The sequence below is a fragment of the Petaurus breviceps genome, unplaced genomic scaffold, assembly GCF_028583685.1.
Source record: "Petaurus breviceps papuanus isolate PSGF00001 unplaced genomic scaffold, PetGlider_PUasm1.0 470, whole genome shotgun sequence".
Classification (NCBI taxonomy): Eukaryota; Metazoa; Chordata; class Mammalia; order Diprotodontia; family Petauridae; genus Petaurus; species Petaurus breviceps.
The window spans coordinates 5,827,827-5,849,766 of record NW_027186350.1 but is presented as its reverse complement, the minus strand read 5'-3'; the positions used below and the strand labels follow the sequence as shown (position 1 = coordinate 5,849,766).

The 21,940-nt window shown below is 38.5% G+C and overlaps 1 protein-coding gene across 2 annotated transcripts in view; it reads left to right on the top strand.

Annotated features, from left to right (window-relative positions):
- Positions 1-21,940, top strand: part of GRIN2B (glutamate ionotropic receptor NMDA type subunit 2B) — a 663,246-nt gene that overhangs the window by 469,017 nt on the left and 172,289 nt on the right. For both annotated transcript variants that reach the window (XM_069101530.1, XM_069101531.1), the window contains exon 5: positions 13,051-13,165. In XM_069101530.1, coding sequence (XP_068957631.1) covers positions 13,051-13,165 — 115 coding nt within the window. The remainder of the gene's footprint in view (positions 1-13,050; positions 13,166-21,940) is intronic.

Here is a 21,940-nt window from a genome sequence, read left to right as displayed (position 1 = left end):
ATGAGAAAGAAAGAAAGAAAGAAAGAAAGAAAGAAAGAAAGGAAGGAAGGAAGGAAGGAAGGAAGGAAGGAAGGAAGGAAGGAAGGAAGGAAGGAAGGAAGGAAGGAAGGAAGAAAAATGTGTGTTTGTATGTCCTATTGTCTTTAGCCTTCTCTTTTCCTCACTAAAGACCCTCACTTCCTTCCCCCATAAGATTGTCCTTCTCTCAAAGTGGTGCCCAGAACAAAGCACATTACTCCAGAGATGGCCTTACCAGGGCAGTGTGTCTTTCTCTGTCCTGTATAGTTCAACCACCACCATTGACTGGGTGTTTGCATGTGGTTGGTAGGGTAGTAGTATAGAAAATCAATAAATCAACAATCAAAAAGTACTTATTAATCTGTGTACTACTGTGTACCAGGCATTGTGCAAAATGCTTGGATATAGATAAAAAGAATGAAATAAATCTTACTCTCAAGGAGTAATAGGGGATTATACATATATATATATACACACACATATGTTTGTATGCATGTGTATATTTACATATATGTATATATACATATATCCAATATGTACAAAGAGAATAAACAAAAATTAATGAAGAGCAGATAAGTATAAGCTAATTACAGAAGGAAAACACTAGTATCTGAGGGGATGAGGAAAGGATTCATGTGTTACTTTAGCTGCATCTTGAAGGAAGCAAAGCATTCTATGATGAAAATATGGGAGGGAGTGTGATTCTAGGCATGGGGGATGGTCAGTGCAGAGATAGAGTGTCATGTGAGAAGCAGAGAGAATGCCACTTTGGCTGGATCTCAAAGCACAAGAGTATGAAGAATGTAAAATGAGGTTGTAGAATAGGTTAGGGCTATGTTTTGAAAACTCTTAAAGCTAAAGGGAGGAGTTTATAGTTTATCCTAGAAGTAATAGGGAGCCATTAGAGTTTTTTGAATAGGGGAGTGACATGGTGTAGCAGCAAGCACCCAAGCATACCCAGCATGGCTGCTAGCACAGGTTCTTTGATATGCTTTTCTAAAGGAAAGCAGCTCAAAAGGGTGAACAATCTTACTTTAATCTATTTTTTTTTTTTGCTTTTTGGAGGGTAATTGGGGTTAAGTGACTTGCCTAAAGTTACACAGCTAGTTTTTGTGTTGTGTCAGGCTGGATTTGAACTCAGGTCCTCCTAACTCCAGGACCGGTGCTCTATTCACTGCACCACTTAGCCACCCCCAATCTTACTTTAATCAAACATATATCATTCACTTAGTTCAGGGGGAAAAGTCAGCACCCTGCACTTCAGAAAAAAAATACAAATTACAAGCAGACAAAAAGTACAGACAGAGAAAATAACACAATTCAATGTATCAACAGACAGGGCTTCTAGATGTCTGACCATTACATCCATACAGTGTTAGTTACCAGAGAGAACAGCACCAGCATCTGGGTTTTCAAAGCCAGAGGGTTCAATGGCTGCCCAGAGTCTCATCTGGCCAAATCACACAACTTTTCCTGTAAGTGAGCCCCAAAGCATATATATATATATATATCCTTCTCCAGGGTCAGGGAATATCACACACTTCATGACCCACTGCCTAATTACAAAGTAACAAGATGTGGTAGGCCTTCCTGAAAAACAAGCCTCCCCTAAGCAAGTTTCTCTTGTTGGGCTCCAAGTGAGACCCATTAAGGGGCAGGGAAGATCTTGAAATTCCCTTACCATTACACATGGTCATATCTGTGCTTAAGGAAAAGTTCTTGGACAGTTGTATGGAGCATAAACTGAGGCAATGAGAGACTTAAGGTAGAGAGACCACTTAGGAACTGATTTTGTTTGTGCTCCAAAGGTGAGAGGATGAAAGGAGTACCCCAAAGTGGGGAGAGAGGTCAAATGTAGGAAAAGGAGAGAGAAGAAAGAATGGAGGCCAGGGAAGGATCCATAAGATGTCCCTTCCACCTTGTTATCTACAGATCCTCTGCTAAAGCTGCTCATGTAGAAAGAACAAAGGCATAGTTGGGGTTTATTTTAATTAGAATTATGCTGCAAGTGAGGGTCAAATGTCTTGCTAACTCTTTCCTAGTGTGCAACCAGGAACTAAAAATGATAGAGGAAGGGCAGGACTGTGCTTAGTAAATGCAATTAGACAGTAATGAAGAAATTGAAATACATAAGGTAAATACAGCCTGATTATCCTTTTGGCATTTTCGCCTACTGAAACCTCTGCCTAGAAGATATGATCCCTTGTACAGGGCAACTTTCCAATACATTGAGTGTTCAATCTGTGAAACAGGAAAAGAATTTTAATACTGTGGTAAGAAAAAAAATACTCTTTTTCCTGTAAGCACAGTTTTTAAATACATGCAATTGACTTTCATTTGTTTGTTTTTTAAGTTTAGTTTTTGTTTTTAAACAACTTCACCTGTTCACATTTCTTAGCCTGGCCCTGCTGTCCCATTCCATCCCCAGAGTTCTGCTCTCCTGGCCTGCTGCCAGTAACACATCTGTTGCCCTTGGTACTCTGCCAGATGTTGACAGGCAAGATGCCTAGGGCTTGTGGGGCATGGAGATAGGGTAGATTCACTTTCCCATTATCAAATTCAGTGCAGTTGCCTGACTGAGAAATCAGTTTTGGTACTAAGCACCTTTGATTAGTGTGGCATTAACAACAGCAAAGTTAGGTTTCTGAGGAATACCTTATTGTCGTTGTTTTTCCTTCCTTCTAAAAGAGGACCATGACATCAGAAAGGTGACACCATGACTTGCAAGTGGATTTAAGTGAGGGAGGGCTAGGCAAAGTCATCAGTTTGACTTTCTCCTCCAGAGCCATCTGAGTCCAGTGGCAAGTTATAGATCAGGACGACTAGAGATGGCCCTGCCTGAGAAATACCATCATATAGAAGAAGGGAGAATTATGCAGTATTCAAATAGGGTTCTGAGAAGTCAGGGGAAAAGACATTTGGGGAACTACTTTAGCCAGGCATGGAGGTGCATAGCCGTAATCTCTCCTACTGAGAAGGCTAAAGCTGGTAGATAACTTGAGCTTGAGAATTCTGAGCTACAGGAAGGCTAAAGCTAAAGGCCTATTTGGAACCAATAATATATTGAAGGGGTGAGCCCCGAGGAGTAGGGAGTACCTATGGAGGTACACATTCTCCAGGGTCAGAAAAGGAGCAAACTCCCATGCTGACCATCTGAGAGAGACAGCGATATTCAGTCTTAAAAATACCCCCACCCCCCAAAACAACAACCAAACAACAACAACAAATCCATGAGTCCTATATATTAACAACTATCAAAATGTAGTGGAAAGAACATTGGGCTTGGAATTAGAAGAGACAAAGTTTTAAATCCCGACCCGGACACTTTTCAGCTGTGTGACCCTGGACAAGTTGGTTGATCTCTGAGCTTCGATGTTATCTGCAAAATGGGGGAAAGCATACTTGTGCTAACTATATTCTTAGGTTCATTATGAAGAATGTACTTTTTAAACTTTTAATACTTTCTTCAGTGAGCTGTAATTTCATTGAGGCAGAGAGCCCACTCCCTCCACCAACTGTAGAGTAAAATAACTTAATAGACAATCCTCAGGAGTTACTGTGACTAAAAAAATTCAACTTTATGGCCAAACTGATCATTGGGTCTTTCTTAGACTTGGGTAGATTGTTTCTTGGAGAGCAAAATTAGGCTTGCATTCCATGCCTTTCCAAATTGGTAGCATTTACCATAGCTTTTTCTTTTGTTGGTATACCTTTTGAGAATATGAGACAATGTTCACATCCCAATAATGTATCGAGGTAAGACAAATGAATAGTAAACTTTGAAGTACCATATAAATATGAATCATTATTTTGACTCTAACTTTTAAATCTTGGACAAGTTATCTTTATGTCCTTCAGATAGTAGATTTTGCCTATATAAAATATTATGATCAATTAACTGCTCATCGCTGAGAACTTTTCTGAAATTAAATGTATTTCTAATCAATAATGATGGAAAAGCAAAGGATACTGCTCTGACAGCATGAAGTTCTACAAGACTGAAGTGATAAGTATCAAACTGATGGCCTTTTATCAGCAAGCAAAGTGGAGACACCAAGTGTCCTTCACCCAATAATGCTTATGCCCTCATGGGAAGGTTCACAATACATACCATGGACAAGCATGCTGTTGCAGGGGTTGAATTTACCCAGAGGACAATCAACAATTCACCTGTAGATTAGCCCAAAGAGAAGCTGGTTTCTAGAATATACAACTAGGAAAGACCTTAACAATCCTGTAAGCTTTAAAGAGGGGAGAAGAAAAGTTAAACAATTTAACTAAAGTCGCGCAGATTGTAAGTAGCAGAAGTGGGATTAGACAAGCTTCTTTGACCCTAAATTCAATGATCCATCCTCTACTTGCTTGGTGGAAAAGAAAGGGCACTAATTTAGGACATGAGTTTGAGTTGCCCCTAAATTACTTCATCTCTCTGGGCCCCTGTTTTCTTATTCACAAAATAGGGATAATACACTATCCAACTAGTGGAACTATTATTGGTAACAAATTAAATAATATATCTAAAAATCACTTTGAAAACCATAATTTTTTTTGGTGATTATTACTCTCCTAACACATTTCTAGTAGGGTAGAAGTAGATCACTATCCTTAGTAACTCTAGTGCCTGGTGGTTTGTCATTTTATAAATTTGCCCTACTTATTTTCCAGAGACAGTACACCTATGTCTGGGTGCATAGGGAATCAATCAATCAATTAAAATGCATCTATTAAGTGCCTTCTATATTCTGGACACTATGCCAGGCAATGGAAGTTCAAATGCAATTAATGAAACAGTGCCTACTCACAAGGAGCTTATAGTCTTAACAGAGACACATCAAGGAAGCATATAAGTGCATATAGAGAATAAATATAAAAATAATAAATCATTATGGGGGGTAGACACTATGGGAGATAGATTAAGGTATTTTCATTCCAGTGATGCTGCTGTTGCTCAGAATAAATTTAGAACTCTTTCAGGGTTGCCCTGTTAATCTGTGGCATGTTTAATCAGTCAGTCAATCAACAAACATTGTGCTAAGGTGCTAGGATCCAAATGCAAAAACTAAAACATTCTTTGCTTTGAAGCTATTCAGAGGTGACAAATCTTAGACCACAGCCCAGTTTCAGATGAAAGGCACCACAGATCTTCATATTGTAAAGGTGGGTTTGATTTTTGAAAGCTACTAAAATTAATTCAGTCACCTCTGATGAAAGGTGAGTGATCAAACCAGCAAATGTTCTTGGCAAGCACCAATGTCTTATTATAAAATGATGAACAACTACTTCTGAATACTGTTCCAAAAGAGAAGTATGAGCAACATTTTAGGCAATGGTAACAGAACTGAAATAAACATACAGTTTCTCAAGGTGACTACTTTGAAGGGACCAACCCTCACTTGGATGCATTGTTCTGACATGTTTGTTAAAAGCATCAATTCATACACCAAAGAATGGGCTCCAAAGAGAATTTGTTAGCAGACACTTCCCAGAGATATTACAACATAATTTAGTAATTAATAATATTAATTATTACTAAGTATTAATTAACTTAATATTAAGACAATAAATGAGTTAATATAGCATGACCAAATAATCAACTTTTAAAAATAGGCTAGACTGAGAAGAAATATATACTAGTGGAGAATAGCTGAATTTTACTAAAACAGATACATAAGCTTATCCTTCCTGTTCAAAAATCTGTCATGGATCTTCATTTCCTACCAAGAAAAGATTCCTTATACTACTTTTGGTTAACTTCTATCCTCTGTCCTCAGCCTGTCCCTCCACACTGTTTCACTGTTCACCTACCTTTATGCTACACTTCACCCAAACTGGACTACTTGTTCCCAAAAGAGACCCCATGCCTTTTCACCTCTGGGCTTCCACTAATGCTATTACTTCGTATAATTCTCTTGCTCCATCCCCCCATCCCCAATCCATCAAATTCCACCTTTTAAAAATGTAGCCAATTTTCAAGACTCAATTCAAATGCTAACCTTTTCATGAACCACAACAGCATTTCATTTACACCTCTCTTATATCGCTCATCATATTGTACCTTCTAGTGTGGTTATCTGGACACTTGCTTTATCTTCCCCCTCACCCTACTTTGTAGATTGTAAATTCTCCAAGTCTGTGATGCTTCAATTCTCAGTCTTCTACTATCTCACCCACTTAGCACCTGTCACAGTCTGTTCTACACAGTAGGCACACAGTAGGATTTACTGAATTAATTTGAAAAGGAGGGATATTTTTGACTACTTTGTCCTTGTTTTATATCTCTGAAGCCAACTGTTGATCATGAGTAAAGGGTTTATGTGTTTCCAGACAGAAACTGGACCATAGGAAGAGTGACCCACAAGGGCTCTATTCCCTGTTGCCCAGAGAGCCACTTTAGACAACCAAGAAAGGACTGGGTTCTGACAACTTAATTGTGTGGGTGTACATGGTTCCTAGAATTGTACCACGTTGAGTTTGTGGGATGAGGTTGACAAAAGAGACTTTTTACTGGCTTCTGGTGATCAATATCTTTCCTTAAAATGTATTAAAGAGCTCTCCTATCTGTTTACGTGACTGCCGTTCCCTTGTGTCTCCCTCCCCCTCAAGTTAGGCAACACCTTCTCTCTGATTATACCTTCTTTACCTTTCTGGTTTTTTAATGGCCTCTTCTCTTTTAGGTAGCACCATGAGGCTTAGGAGCACATGTCATGTGAACACGTAGCTAATCGTTATTGATTTCTTGGGCAGTTATGGTAAAGGAGCATTAATTATCGTTAGCGCAGTTGCATTAATGCAGTTGTAATGAGCACCCCTTTGGGAATTCTTTAGTGAGGAATGTGCTAATTATCATATCATAGCAGCCAGCAGTGAGATGGGTGGGGACTGGGGTACAGGTGGCAGGGAAGATTTCATTGGCACACCTCTCAATTATCTACATAGTTCTTACTATTCTGAACATGTGTGCCTCTATGAGCATGGTCATATAACAGCCCAGAACACATGTTTTCTTGGTTATGCTTGATTAATTTGGGGCCCAACCCTATGAACCATTCCCCTAAGGTACATATGGGCATGAGTTCCTTGTAGCTGTTGAATCTTCTCCCAATTTCCTCCAACCTTTTAGAAGGAAGGTACCCACCAAAATTACAAAATTCCTGAATTAGAAAGGTCCTCAGAGATTATCTAGTCTAACATATACCCAAACAAGAGTCTTCTCTACAAGGTAATTTATTACACTATCTATTCAGCTAACATTTATGCAATGTTTTAAGGATTGCAAATCACTTTACAAATATTATCTCATTTTATCCCTCATGACAACCATGGGAAGTAGATGTTATTATAATCATTTTACAATGAAGTAACTGAAGCAAACAAAGGCTAAGTGACTTGCCTGTGGTCTGAACTCATGTCTTCCTGATGCTGGATCCAATACTCTATCCATAGTACTACCGAGCTAACTTATATTGACAATAAGTTGTCATCCACCTTCTACTGGAATAACTCCGTCAGGGAAAGATCTATTACCTCCTGCATTAGCATTTTCTAATTTTGGCAGCAAGGTGTTAGGGAGATTTTCTTAGATCAAGTTTGAATTTGTCCTTTTGCCATTCCACCCTATGTGCCCTGCACTGAGCAAATTGTTTATTTCATATTCAATTATAGCTTTTCAAATGCTTCATATTTCTCCTTCCTTCCCAAAGTCCCTTTAAGTGGTCCCTTACAGTGTTAGTTCAAGGCCTTCAGAATTCTAGTTGCCCTTTTCTAGACAATCTCTGGTTTATCGATATTCTTCCTAAAATGTAATACTAATAACTGAACACAACACAATAGAGCATCAAGAAGCATTTTATTGTTTCCTTTGTTTCAGACTCTGTACACCAATGTAGTATATAGATGATACAGTCCCTGCCTTCAAATAGCTTACATTCTCTAGAAGGAGACAGTTAGTATATATGTAAGATAGGGACTAGATCTGTAATTGAATTTATGTTGGCAGCCCCCAAAGAAGAACTGCTTCTACCAATGCAAGTAAGCAATTTCTCTGCAACTTGAAGTCTTAGAGTGTTCTTGGCATATAAAGTGACTTGACCAGGATCACACAGTCAACATGTGGAAGAAGGAGGACATGAATACAGAATTGCCTCTCCATAAGATTAGCTCTCTCTGTACTAGATCATGTTCTCTCCCCACCCTTCCCTACTCTAATAATCATGATGACAATGGATCACTTTAAGATTTGTAAAGCACTTTACAAATATTCTCCCATTTGATGCTCACAATAACTTACTAAGGTAGGTGCTTTTATTAGAGAGAGGTGCTGGCATGAGGAGGAAGCCAAAAAATACCACCTGTATGGACGTGGTGCTTGACCTGACCTCTTGAGGGCACTAGGGATCTTAGGAGCTGCAAGTAGTTGAGTATTCCAGGAATGGGAGACAGCCTGAGAGAGAAAATGCTCCAGAGATGGAGTACTGTGTGAGAAGAAGTGATCCATTATAAATGGATCATCTTCCTCAATATTTCATCTAATAAAGGAAACTTATTTCCACCTCATTCTGACTGCCTAGGAACTGATTGTTGAAGTTTCAGAACAGGCCTTTGGAGTGATCAACTGTATTATCGTTTGGGAAAGGGGAAAGAACTGCCAGGTATAGTCTAGGTCAGATGTACAGTGGATTTTGGAAAGGCAGATTTAAAATATTTTAGAGTAAACATAGGTAGGATATAATGGCCTAACATTTTGTAGGAGAAGTTGGCTCATGACGAATGGGAAACTCTCAAGAGGAGAAGGAATCAGGGACCTGACAAGTGAAAAGACACAACTGTATTTGATGTCTTTAAAGAGAGAATTCAGATTTTTGACAAGCAAGAAAGTGGATTCAGCTTTCACTGCAAAAGAGAAGGTGTTCCTCTTCTAAAGGTTAGCTTGACCCAAATGTAAGTCCTGACTTAGCTCCCAATACATGGGGGTATGTAGGTACACATTTGGAGGCTCCCGAAGCACCTTTACCTATGGAATCCATGGCCCCTCTGTCTTGTTGCTGTTTTTCCCTTGATAAACCCCAGTTCCAGATGACTTCTACCATCCACCTCCTTGGCTTCTATTTATGTGCTGCTGAATGAAGTTGGTGTGAGGCATGCATTCACACTGACATTGCAAATATATATTATCTAATTTCAAGTGGACCCTTAAAGCAGTGTGGAAATCTTATTCCTCTCTAACTGATTCCTTATTTCCCACAGAAGCTCTTGCAAACCTCTTCTCTCCTCAAGCCTGCTATGTCCCTCCCTCTCTCTCTCCTCTCAGTTGAGGCCCTTGACTATTACTTTACTGAAAAAAGTGAAGCCATTTGGTATGTACTCCCTCTTCTCCCCTTGTACTCATCTAAAAACCCCTTGACATCACCTCCCACTCTCTTTTCTTCCACTCTGATAATTAGATAGCTCTTCTTCTTGTACCAACCAATCCTCTCTGCATACACCTTTGATCCCATTTCCTACTGTCTCCTCCAGTAAATTTTCCTGTCAGTCACCACTCTCCCCCAATCTTTAATCTTTCTTAATATTCTAGTTTTTTCCCCTAGTATTTTCAAACATGCCCAAGTCTCCATCTCTAAAAATCATCTACTAGACCCTAACTATTTAAGCTATTGCCTTGGATCTCCCCCCCTTTCTCAGTTAAACTCCTAGAAAAAGCTATCTGTATTGGTGGACTCCATTTCCTCTCCTTTCCTCCACTCCTTAACCCTTGGTAGTCTGGTTTCTCACTTCATCACTCAAATAAAATTGCTCTGTCCAAGCTGCCAGATCCAATTTTTTTTGTCCCAGATCTCATCCTTTTCCAGTTCTCTATGTTACTAAAAACTTCTAATGGTTTTCTCTTCCTGGATACTCACTCTCTCTAGGTTCTCCTCCTATCTGTCTGACCACTTCTTTTTAATATCATTTGCTGATAATTATCCATATTTATATCCCCTAACTATGAGTATTTTCTCAAAAGTTCTACTCTAGGTCCTCTTCTCTTTCTCTACTTTATTTTCTTAATGACTTCATCCTCTTGGGCTCAATTATCATGTCTATGCTGATGATTCCAGGTCTATATTCAAAGCAGTTTCTCCTCTAAACTTCAGTTCCCATGCTCATTTGACATGTCAGTTTGGATTTCTTGCAGACACCTCAAACTCAATATGTTGAAAACAAAACTCCTTAGCTTTCCCCTACCTAAACGCGCCTCTCTTCCAAACTTTCCTATTCTTGTCAAAGTCCTCACCATCCTTCCAGTGTCCTCGGTTTATAACTTTAGCTTTACCCTTGACTCCTTACTCTCTCATCTCAAATATCCTAGTCACTCAATAAAATTTGCCATTTCTACTTCCTTAGCGTCTTTGAAAACTGTCCCTTTCTCTCTGCTAACACTTTAACCTCAAGAGTCTAGGTTTTCCTCTCCCCTTGTCTCCCTCTCCCACTGCTCACCCTTCCCCTTTTCCCCCTTCCTTGTCCCCTTTCCCTTCCCTCTCTCCCTCCCCCTCCCGTTTCCTCTCCCCATCCTTTCTCCTTTCTCCCTTCCCCGGCCTAGACGATGCCGTGGTGGAGACGGCCGAGGAGGCCATGGAGCCGGCCGAGGAGGCCATGGAGCCCGCCGAGGCGGACATCACGGAGCTGTGCCAGGACATGTTCTCCAAAATGGTCACGTACGTGACAGGCGAGCTCACAGCCACCAGTGAAGATTACAAACTTCTAGAAAATATAAACAAACTGACTAGCTTGAAGTATCTAGAAATGAAAGATATTGCAGTAAACATAAGTAGAAACCTAAAGGACTTAAACCAGAAATATGCCGCCCTTCAGCCTTATCTGGATCAGGTCACTTTAATTAAGGAGCAGGCAGCTTACAAGCTGGATGCATATTCAAAGAAACTGGAAGCAAAGTACAAGAAGCTAGAAAGGCGATGAAAGAATTCTTTAGCACAAAGACTGAAACTACAAGAATGTTTTATAAGAAATATGTGGATGGGACTTTATCGATAGGCTTCAGTTCCCAAAAGGGAGCGGTGCTGCTGACCCAAGGAGAATCCCAGCCCCGCCTCTGGCTGGATGTGTGTCTCTGGCCACCCGCGCTGTTTTCCTCAACCTGTCCCCCGGAACCTCATCTTAGCGTGTGCTTCCTTGCGTGCCCTGGACCAAGGCTCAGAAATCAGCATCAACCCCATCTGGAGCAGACACAGATGAGAGCCTCTAGGCTCCCTGTCTCCTCCCTTGCCCCACCCCCCTCATAACCTGTTCTTCAGCATAAATAATAAATGCCAACATATGAAAAAAAAAAAGAGTCTAGGTTTTCATCCCCTCTCACATAGACTATTGTGATGGCTTCATACAGCTGCCAAATTGATCTTCCTCAATTGCAGATCTGACCATGTCACTCCCTTAACTCAACACCCTGCAGTGACTAGCAATTGCTTCTAGGATAAGAAATAAACTCTTCTCTTTGACTTTAAAAGATTTTCACAATATGGCCTTAACCTAGTGCAACCTTCTCATGTTCTACAAGTCAGCCAACCTGGACTTCTCTCTGTTCCTGATTCATGATATTCCATCTCTGTCTCTCTATCTTTACATTGGCCTTCTCCTGTGACCAAAAAGCATTCCCTCCTCATCTTCACTTCATTAAATCTCTCACTTCCTTCAAGACACACCTCTAGCACCACCTTATATACAATATCTTTCCTGAATTCCCACAACTTCTGGTGTTTTTCCTCTTTAATTGCCTTGTAATTTTTATATTTTCCCTATTTATTCATTTTATACATAAATTGTATATTATATATGTATATACATATATATATATATGATACACCCGTGTGTGTGTGTATTTTCTTACATGTAAAGTTCTTGAGAAAGGGGATTAGGTCATTCCTGTCTTTGTAATCTCAGAGCTTATTAAAATGCTTGGTACATAGAAGGTGCTTAATAAATACTTGTTGACTGATTGATTGGTTTATTGATGTACTCTGCCAAAGAATTGAGGAGGCCTATATATATATATATATATATATATATATATATATGTAATTGAATCTTCATGAATTATGGATGTCAGTTATCTTCAGAAGATCCTGAGAGAGATCTTCCTTCTTCTTCCAGTTATCTCTTTCCCTAAGATGATCCTAGAGATGCTCTCTATTTTTTCTTTCAAAACCCCACTGCCTTTGCCTCAGCATCTGTCAGTCCCCATGCTATGGTGAGGATAAAGGTACAGGTTGGAATACATTTCTTTGAGAGTCCCTCCCAACTCTGCAATTCTGCATTTCTGGGGCATGAGCTGCAAGTCTATGAATAATGTAGTCCTTAAACAAAGGTTGTCTCCTGTCCAAGATCTAACCAACTGGGAACAGAATTGACAAAACTGTGAAATCAATGAAAGTTGTTTTTCAAACCTCCTCACCATTTATACCCCTTCAGTTTATGCTCAATTAGCATGCAGCACAATGTTGATAATATATATTATTAAATATGTATCAGATTAACCCTGATGTATATTTGATTTGATTCGACGGCATTTATGAATGTTAGACTTCTCATATCCTGTTTGTTTCCTCAAAATTAAAAAAAAAAAGTTCTTTTGGCATTCATTTTTTCCTATATTTGCCTTCTTTTTTCTAGTTTTTACTTTTTGTTATTTTTTCTTGTAATCTTCATTTTTCCTTCCCATACCCTCTTGTAATTTCACTTGTGTATCTCTTCTGTTTCTTATTTTTCATATTTATTTTCTTCTTTCTGCTTTATTACTTGAAAGTTCATTTCTCCACCTTTACTTGTCCTAATTCCCACCCTTCTCCTTCTGTATTGTTCTAAATCTTTACACTCAGCTTATTTCTTCTTCTGTTATGAAATTTTTTTCTATCTTGATATATATTCACTTTAGCTCCCTAACAGATCAGAGTTGGAGAGGCAATACATAAGATTTTGATAACGTTGTTTCTAATATACCTATGCCGATGCTTAATGTTTCTCTCTCTCTTTTTATCTTCCTAGGTATCTAATCAATGTCACTTTTGAGGGGAGGAATCTGTCCTTCAGCGAGGATGGCTACCAGATGCACCCCAAATTGGTGATAATCCTTCTGACCAAGGAGAGGAAATGGGAGAGGGTAGGACATGTCTTTGGTAATTCTCAGACTAAGGTAGAGAGGAGAGGATGTAAGATGGGTAGAAGAAAGACACTGACTTGACAAAAATATTTTCTGAATCCAGAATGCACAAGAATACTAATATAGTTAATAATATAGCTTTTCAATAAATGATTGTCTTCATTCTCTCCTTGTGTTGGTTTTCACAAGAGGCTGTTGACTCTAAATGGGGTTACATTCATTTTTGATTCTGCCGCAAGCTTAGCTTTGAACTCCAATTTTAGTAGATTATAAATATACAGCAGAATTAATTTGGGGGTAGAAAGCTTGTCTCCAGTATAATTGGGATGGAGAGTATCTTATGTACTCTGCTTGCAGCCACTTAATAAGAGAAACCATATGATCAGGTAGGCTAGGGAGTTGATTGCTTGGCTTGATATAATGTCTTGAAATGTTACAATTAAAAATTCATTCTTGTGGGTCACACTTACAGTAGTTTTCCTAGTCCCCAGGAAAATGAAAATATCAGTAGAAGGGGTCAAACCTCCCACTGATATGTGAAAAAGAATTCTGACAGCTAATTGAGAGTGAGGCCCCTGGCTTGCTCTCCCATATCTGAGAAGAGAGCAGTGCTCCCTCAGTGTAAAGAACAAATGGCCTCATATCCCTACCTTGCCTCTGTGACTTTGTTGCCTAGATGTATGAACTGGCCATATTGAATAGCAAGTAGAAGTCAGGGTCTTAGACTTCAAATGGAAGGCTAGGCTCTCACTACTCACTAAAGCCACTTGTTTCTTTATTAGCTATGGATTATCCATTATCTTTGGTAGTCTAATGCCTGCTGTTTCCTCCAAAATGGTTCCCCTTTCCCTGATCTTATTTTCCCTTCGATCTAGCTGCTTTTCATTAATGCAGGAGACATAAAATAATTCAAGATGTGTTGTAGAATCCAGATTATAAAAAGGTCTTTATGTGTATCTCCAGAAGAATCAGTGTTACTGAGACCATACGAATATACCAAAATGCATCTAGCAGGCTCAATGCTATGAACTAGGATCTTTTAAAAGACTGACCTTTTATAATGTACTCGTTAATCCCACTTCCTTCATAGTTCCATGGGACTTTGAATCCATAAATTCAACAAATCCAGTTCAATTCAACAAATATTCATTGAGTGTCTGCTATTTTAAAGGACTGTGCTTGGTCCTAGGGATCCAAAAATCAAAAGTGACACCTCATCTCTCTTACATCTTCAACCCCTTCCTAACATTGTTCTCTCTCTGTCTAGCCCCAAGCAAACAAATAAACAAAAAAAAATGTTCTTGTTTTGGCCCTTCTATTATCTCTTGCTATCCCTCTTTTTCCCTTCAGTGCCAGATTTAGTACTCTGCATTTACTACCCCATTTCAGCACTACCAGATTACATCCAACCTTTGCAATTTGTTGCCATAATCCCACTGAAATTTGTCTCTCAAAGGCCATTCATGAGCTAATTGACACATTCACTAGTCATTCAGTCTATCCTCATCCTTTTGATCTCTGCATGGTTTATCCAGGTAACTTGTTGACACTGTGTGGTATAATGCAGATCACCCTGGTCAGTGAGTCCTAGAGATCTGGTCCCAACTCTACCCATAATAGAAGGTTCTACCTGTGTGATTTATACAGTAAATTACTTTCTTTCTGTGTACCTCAGCTCTCCTGTTTGTAAGATGAGGGGAGTTGACATAGATAATTCTAAAGACTGCCTGAACTCTAAAATTCTATGATTCTTTTCCTGTTGGCTTCCATGACTTCTTCCCTTCTCATTCCTGTCTTTTTTTTTTCTAGCTTGTCTTCCAATTTGTCACTTCTTTTTAAACCCCCCCATCTTCGTAAAGTAGCCAATTCCTTTAAATTCTGTAATTGGCAATTTTCTCTCTCTATTCCAATAGTTTCTATAATATTCTCTGTTTGAGAGACTCAGATAACAGCTCTGCCTTCTATGCTCAGTTCCAAACATGGGTTGCTTGTTGGGTATGTCTTGTTGCATCACTCCAATGTGCCCAACTCAGGATGTACCAAACTGAACTCTGAACCTCAGTTTCCTTATTTGCAAAATGAAAGGGTTAGACCAGATCTTTGCTTAACTCCCTTTCAATCTTAATTTTCTGTTGTTTTTAATTTCAAACAGTGGAGTAATAAAATAATAGGTAAAAAGCAGGAAAAAAGGATAGGGTGTTCTATGGAGGGTAACAAAGGGGCCAAAGTTGTTCATTGAAGACAGCAGTTACCTGCATATGTTTCTGTGCTAAAAAGACGTAATGCACTGCAAGCTATTTGGTTCATTTCTTGAAAAAATGGTAAACATAATAGGAGTTATTATAAGAAGGACCTGTGAGGGAGCTCATATGTTCCTCAAATTTAGAATGAGATTCTCACCATGCACTCTCCAGGGTGGTGAAGAGCTTTCATGGTTAGTAAGGATCTGGTGAACTGTTTTATGCATGAAATAAAAGTGCCACCTATTGAAATGTATTTTCTGAGTTATTGCCTTATATTTGTAAAAATCCTCATTCTCTAAAGTCACAGATCTGTCCATCTGCTTCATTTAGAAAGTTCTGTACTGCAGTCTATTGCAGTCAGGCACTTAGGGCTACACTTTTCAAGCTATTAAAGGATGAAGGAGGGCTAGAGAAGTAAAGAGAACATTGAATAAGAACTGAAATTCATTAGTCTCTTTGGCTTGTGGGACTGACTAAAAGGGATGGCACAGTGGAGAGAGAATGGGACCTGGAATCATGAAGACCTGACTTCAAATTTAACCTTGAACACTTCCTACCTCTATGACTTTGGGGAAGTTACTTAACCTTTATTTGCCTCAGTTTCTTCAACTATAAAATGAGGATAAGCAAAGCACCTACCGCCCAGGGCTGTCGTGAAAATCAAATGAGATAAAAATTGTAAAGGACTTAGCACAGAGCCCGTCACATTATATAAATGCTATTTAAGTATCATTAATTAACAAACTAACAATATGTTAACAGCATGTATCTATCTGTAAGAATTTCTGTCTTTAGATTTAATGGAGGGGAGCAGGGTAGCCAGAGAAACTGTCTCTTGGTAGTGCAAGGACTATTATCTGGAAAGCAGAAAATGCCCAGAAAAGCATTTAGTTTTCTGGGGTTTGATCACAACCTCTCTTGGTTTGCTCAATTGCTATTGCTCTATGTTTCCATTTCATCATCCCTAAAATGAGGGTAATAAAACTGAAATGTAGAAGGGGTGTGTTCTGAGTAATAACTTTGGGAAATTATGATGGTGCATTCTGAAGATGAAAGATGTAAACAGGGCTTAAATAGAGCAGTCTAGGTCAAAATTCAAGGGGACTGTGTATGATACAAATCTCTTCACATTTTCTCCATACCCTACAACAAAAGATATCAGGACCCTCATAGTCCATGAAATTTCATTCCTGCTAGAGAGGAATGCTGTCAATTTATGGTATTGTAATTTTCAGGACCCTACTTAATTAACTCTGATGTCATGGTGAAACAACAATGAATGACAGCGAGCCCTGTCTCATTTTGATGTCTACATATAAGGATATGAGGTGTTGGAGTTAATCTATAGCTCTTAGAAGTAATACCCTAAAGTATTAGAACCCCCTGCTGCTTCCCTCTCCCAATAGCAAAATAAAAAGGTCCTGCTTTTACTATTTGAAGCAGTGAGATTTAGACAGCACAGTGCTAGAGAAAATTAACCATCTTCTTTCACTTTCTGGAGCAAGGTTGTTGTGCTGTCCCCCACCCCCATTCCCTCCAAACTCCAAATCTTCAGATATATTGGAACCTAAGGACTATATAACACATGACAGTGGAAACTCATCCCCTCCCCACCCAAAAAAAATCAACCCAAAGCAAAGCAAACCAAAAACCAGTGGCTTGTTCCTTCCAAAACTAGCAACTTTACCAAGTAGATATTTGGTGGGGGATGGAAGGGGATGATGGTGGTAGAATAGAGAGGATGTACACTCTACCTTAAATGTATTCTCTACCTTGCCATGTTAGGGAGCAATTGGAGCACATCCTGGCTCTCTTCCTTCATTCCAGAAGGAGTTTTTGGACAAACTGAAGCTGGAACCACTGACAGATCCATTTGCTATTTTTAATCACCTTGACCTGAGTGCTTGGATCAAGTGACTAGAAAAATAGACCTGATTAACAAAAGCTGTAAGAATTAGGTATTATTTATTTAGAAGAAGAAAGAGTTTAAGGCTGCCATTCTCTTTCTAACAAAATATATTAATAATTGTGTAGAGGATGGACACCAGCTGTTTTCTATTTCTTTGACAGTAGAACCAGAGGACATGTATTTAAACTAAAACTGAGATAATTTAAATGAGATGTTAGGAAGTGTTTTTTTCATCAATGTTCCCCCACGATGTATAATATATATGCTAAATGTTAGCTACATTAAAAGCTCTTTTAATTTATTTTGCCAATTCTTTTCACCTGTTGTTCATCAAATTCATCAAACATTAACATATTTGAAAATATCGCAAGGACATTACATTATATATGCCTAGCATATGCTCTGGAGTTTCTCTCCCAACCCCCCACATGCTATGGCAGACTGAGTCCCCAGGGTAGTTACTCTATTTTCCAAAAGGTTCTAGGAATAGATCTGTGGTGCAGAGTGATGTCTTTCTAATGATAAATCTCAGTCGCAACTGACTAGTAATCCTACAGAATTATCAGCAATTAGCTTTTAGAAATAGTTGTTTACTATGGAGTAATAGTTAATTAAAACTTCACTCTCCCCCCACCAAAAAAAAATTCTATGTCTGTAACCCTCTCCCACAAGTACAGACAGAGCTTTGGGGAAAGTGGTCTCAAGCTTAGGGAACCCATGTGGTAAATGGTAACCGATAGCTCTTCAAAGGTTTTTTGTTTTGTTTTGTTTTATTTTGTTCTTTACTGGAGTGTTCAAGATATTCCCCTGAGTTATCATATAGTTTTTCTGCTAGCCTCCTTGTAGAACTTTGGATATGCCTTTCTTTATCACATGCAAATCCAGCCTTGGCTTCCAGAAACTGCAATCAGTCATTGTTTTCCCAAGGACACTAGTAGGATGCCTAAAAGAATCTAATTCCTCTGGTTCCCTTAAATTCAGGAAGTTCTTTTCTAGGGTAAAGGCAGGGAAAGTGAGGAGGATCAGGAAGTCAAGGAGCCTGGGACTGTGGCCCTTTTCTTTTGCCCTCCTTAGAGATTCTTTTTCAGGGGATTGACTGGAAGGCTCTCATTCTAAGGTATTAAACACCCAAATCTTCAATTCCAGTCCAGATTACTGGTTTTATGCAAGCACTACAAGGAATAACCACATCCCCCAACAATACAAACAGATATCTTAATTTCCTTTTAAACTAAATTGAAATGCCTTGATTGAACAAAGATGGTCAGGCCTAGTTCATACCTCTGGTTGATTGATTCAGTTGTGAAATGGTCTCACCTAAAACTAGTACCAAGACTTAGCATCTTACTTTCAGTGACTTGGAAGAGTCATCTAGGTTGACCCCAGTCTTACAAATGCATAAGTACAAAACTAAATATAATTCCCCCTACAATTCTTAGCATTCAACCGTATATCACTTAATACTATTCAGATCATAACAAAACCTCTGTATTTTTGCTCATTCCAAGTAGCCATGATACTATTTCTCACTCTCCTTTCTTTCCTATTGTTCTCTAAGGAAATTTCAGATCTTAATACCTCAACTATGAGCCTATTTACCCTATATAGCTCTTTCAAGAAATATGTATATATTGATTTAGTAATTTAGAGTTTTACCTGAATTCCACTGTGACTTCGCATGTCAAATTATCCCCCAAATAGTGCTGCTTCTCTAATAATTACCTACAGGCATTTTCCTGGGTTGATTTTTATATTAAATGCTTTATCTACATTTTCTTTTCTTTAAAAGGTTTGTGAATTTGGAGTTTGGGATCGATGATATGAGCATAAAAATCTTCATATATTTTTCTTAAAAGCTTGACTTAGAATATCTTAAGACAAAACTCAATTTACTTTGACTTTCTGTAAATCATATTTTATCTTTTTGTGTTTTCTCATTATGGGTGAATATTCTATGTGATCTTAATTAAAGAAATTTGAAAGGCAATATTTTTCTTCTAAACTACTTGTAAGATTCCCTCTTTATGGGTGAAATTCTTGATTTTGATAAAAATGTGTCTGGATAAGTTGATTTTGGCATTTTTCTCTAATAGCATGAGTTTTATTCAGCTATGTAGTCTGCCCTGTAATTTTAAGGATTCTGGTAAATTTTTTGAGTAATTTTCTAGAAAATAACAATTAAATACTTTGTTCGTATTTTTTCAAGTAATCTAATGACACTTAGAAGGGAAAAAGGAGGGGTAGTTAGGTGGTGCAGCGAATAGAGCACTGACCCTGGAGTCAGGAAGACCTGAGTTATATAGCCTTAGACACTTGACATACTTGCTAGCTATATGACCTTGGGCAAGTCACTTAACCAAAATTGCCTTCGTTCCTCTGTCAATATAAAGAAAAGTGAAAAGCATTTGTTAGGCACCTATTATGTGCTTTACTGCTGCTGTGCTTTACAAATATTATCTTACTTCATTTTAGATAATCTTTGCCCACAGAGTTTTCAAGCCTTTGCAGTTGTTTTGTTCTTTGATCATATTTTACTGTATCTTCTGCCATTTTAGCCAATTGACAGTTGGACCTGAGAATTTTTATTCCTCTTCATTATTGAAATTTGCTACAACCTTCTACTTATTTTTTTACTTTGGCTATCAAATTATTGCACTCCCATTTTATTGAGATTAGATCTTTGCTTACAGAAAAGAGATCATTCTTTACTAAAAAAAAAAAGACCTATCTTTCTTCATTGGCACCAGAAACTCCTTCATTTCTTTTAAAATAATTTTATATTATTTAATACTGTATTATTTGTGCTTCATTTTTTTCAGTTTACTCATTTCCTAATTCTTTTCCTTGTCTTAAAGACTATTCTCTCTCTGTCTCTGCCTCTGTCTCTGTCTTTCTATGTGAAAATTAATACATTTTGTTTCAAGGGAGTATCCATTTCCCAACAAATAACCTTACCAGTAACCTTACAAAATACATTCTCATAGAAAGTTTGTAAATTATTAATAGAAAGAATTGTCATGTCCTTTGTGGTGTGGTGCTAACAGTGACTATTACATTAGAGCCAAGAGTTTTCAAACCTTGCCTCTTTGACTTAATTCACAATATTTTAGTGATTATGTATATTATTTTTTTCTCTGCTTTCTTCATTCCCCATTATTTCAAATGAAAGTTCCCATTAAAAAATAAAGTCTTCATATTCCTCAGAGTACAATGATATTCCATCATATTCTTATACCATAATTTAATCACTCATTCGCCAGTTGTTGGCTGTATATTTTTTTCTAGTTTCTTGCTTTCATAAATAATGCTGCTATGAACACTTTCTATATCTAATGAAGGAGAGATGTAATTCTCTCCCTTTTTCCCCCTGGTTCAATTGATGTAGTCACAGGACATAGCCACACATGATGAAGTTTTAATGGGGTTAGAATGAGATGCCAAATGATCCCTGTGATCCCTTTATGAGACGCAAACACCTCTCTGAATCGAGAAGGGGACAATTGGCTAAGCAAACAAATTAACAATGCCCCCTGCGGGCTTTGAATAGCTAAACCCTGGATGAATTTCAGCAGTTTGAGAGTGGGAGAAATTTTAGGCAGGGGAACATTTTGTGGAGGAGATACTTCTCTGGGAGAGAGAAGAGAGAAAAGGAAGAGGGAACTTTTCTCTCGCTTTTTTTTTTTTAAAGCAATAGGGGTTAAGTAACTTGCTCAAGGTTACACAGCCAGTTGTTTCTGGGTGTGGTGCTAAGTATCTGAGCCTGGATTCGATCCCAGGTCATCCCGACACTGGAGCCAGTGCTCTTACTCGCTGAGCCACCTGGCCGCCCCTCTCTCCCTTCTTATTGACCAAGGCATCTGGCAGCAGAGCAGGACATGCCCCATACAACAGTTCAGGAGTCTGTCAGTTGAAGAGAGTCGAGGCCCTAAGGAATTATAGACATATTCCAGACTGACATAGATACAAAGAGTCAGTCTCTCAAAGGAAGAACAGGTTCCCTGGAAGAAAAGAAGAAACTATGGAGATGAGTAGATGCCAAGAAGTCAGTTTAGAAACCTGCCCAGCAAATATCGCACCTACTCTTCTCCTTTGTGGAGACTCTATGCAGAATTCCAGGCCCTAACTCCTTCAGGTCCAGGAGTTAGAGGCTACCTCAGTCACAAGTGTATTTTGAAAGTGTGTCTCACTACTACTGTACTCTAAGTTTGAGCCCACTCTTTTCATGGATGCTATGTATATTTCTAAGAAAATTGCCCCCAGGATTTGGGGGCAGGGGAATTTTTTGGTTACTTTTTTTGCAATGTCAATTATTTAATGCTTTGCTTCACTCAGGGCTAATTATGTCTAGTGGATTATTGTTAATGGAAAGCATACTGGTGAGGGCTTGTAGGTTATAATGTTAGGAATGCAGACCCATAGTATTATCCCCAGAATCCAAAGCAATAGACTCATTCTGGAAACCTAACCCATGAGTGGGAATGCAAGTTGAAGAAGTAGCATAGAGGGGATGTTCTATAATATTACTCTTTTCTTATCATCCTTAGAGTAGAATTTCTAATTCAAGGAGTAGGAAAAATTTAGCTATTTTTCTCATGTAACTTCAAATTGATTTCATGACAGTTG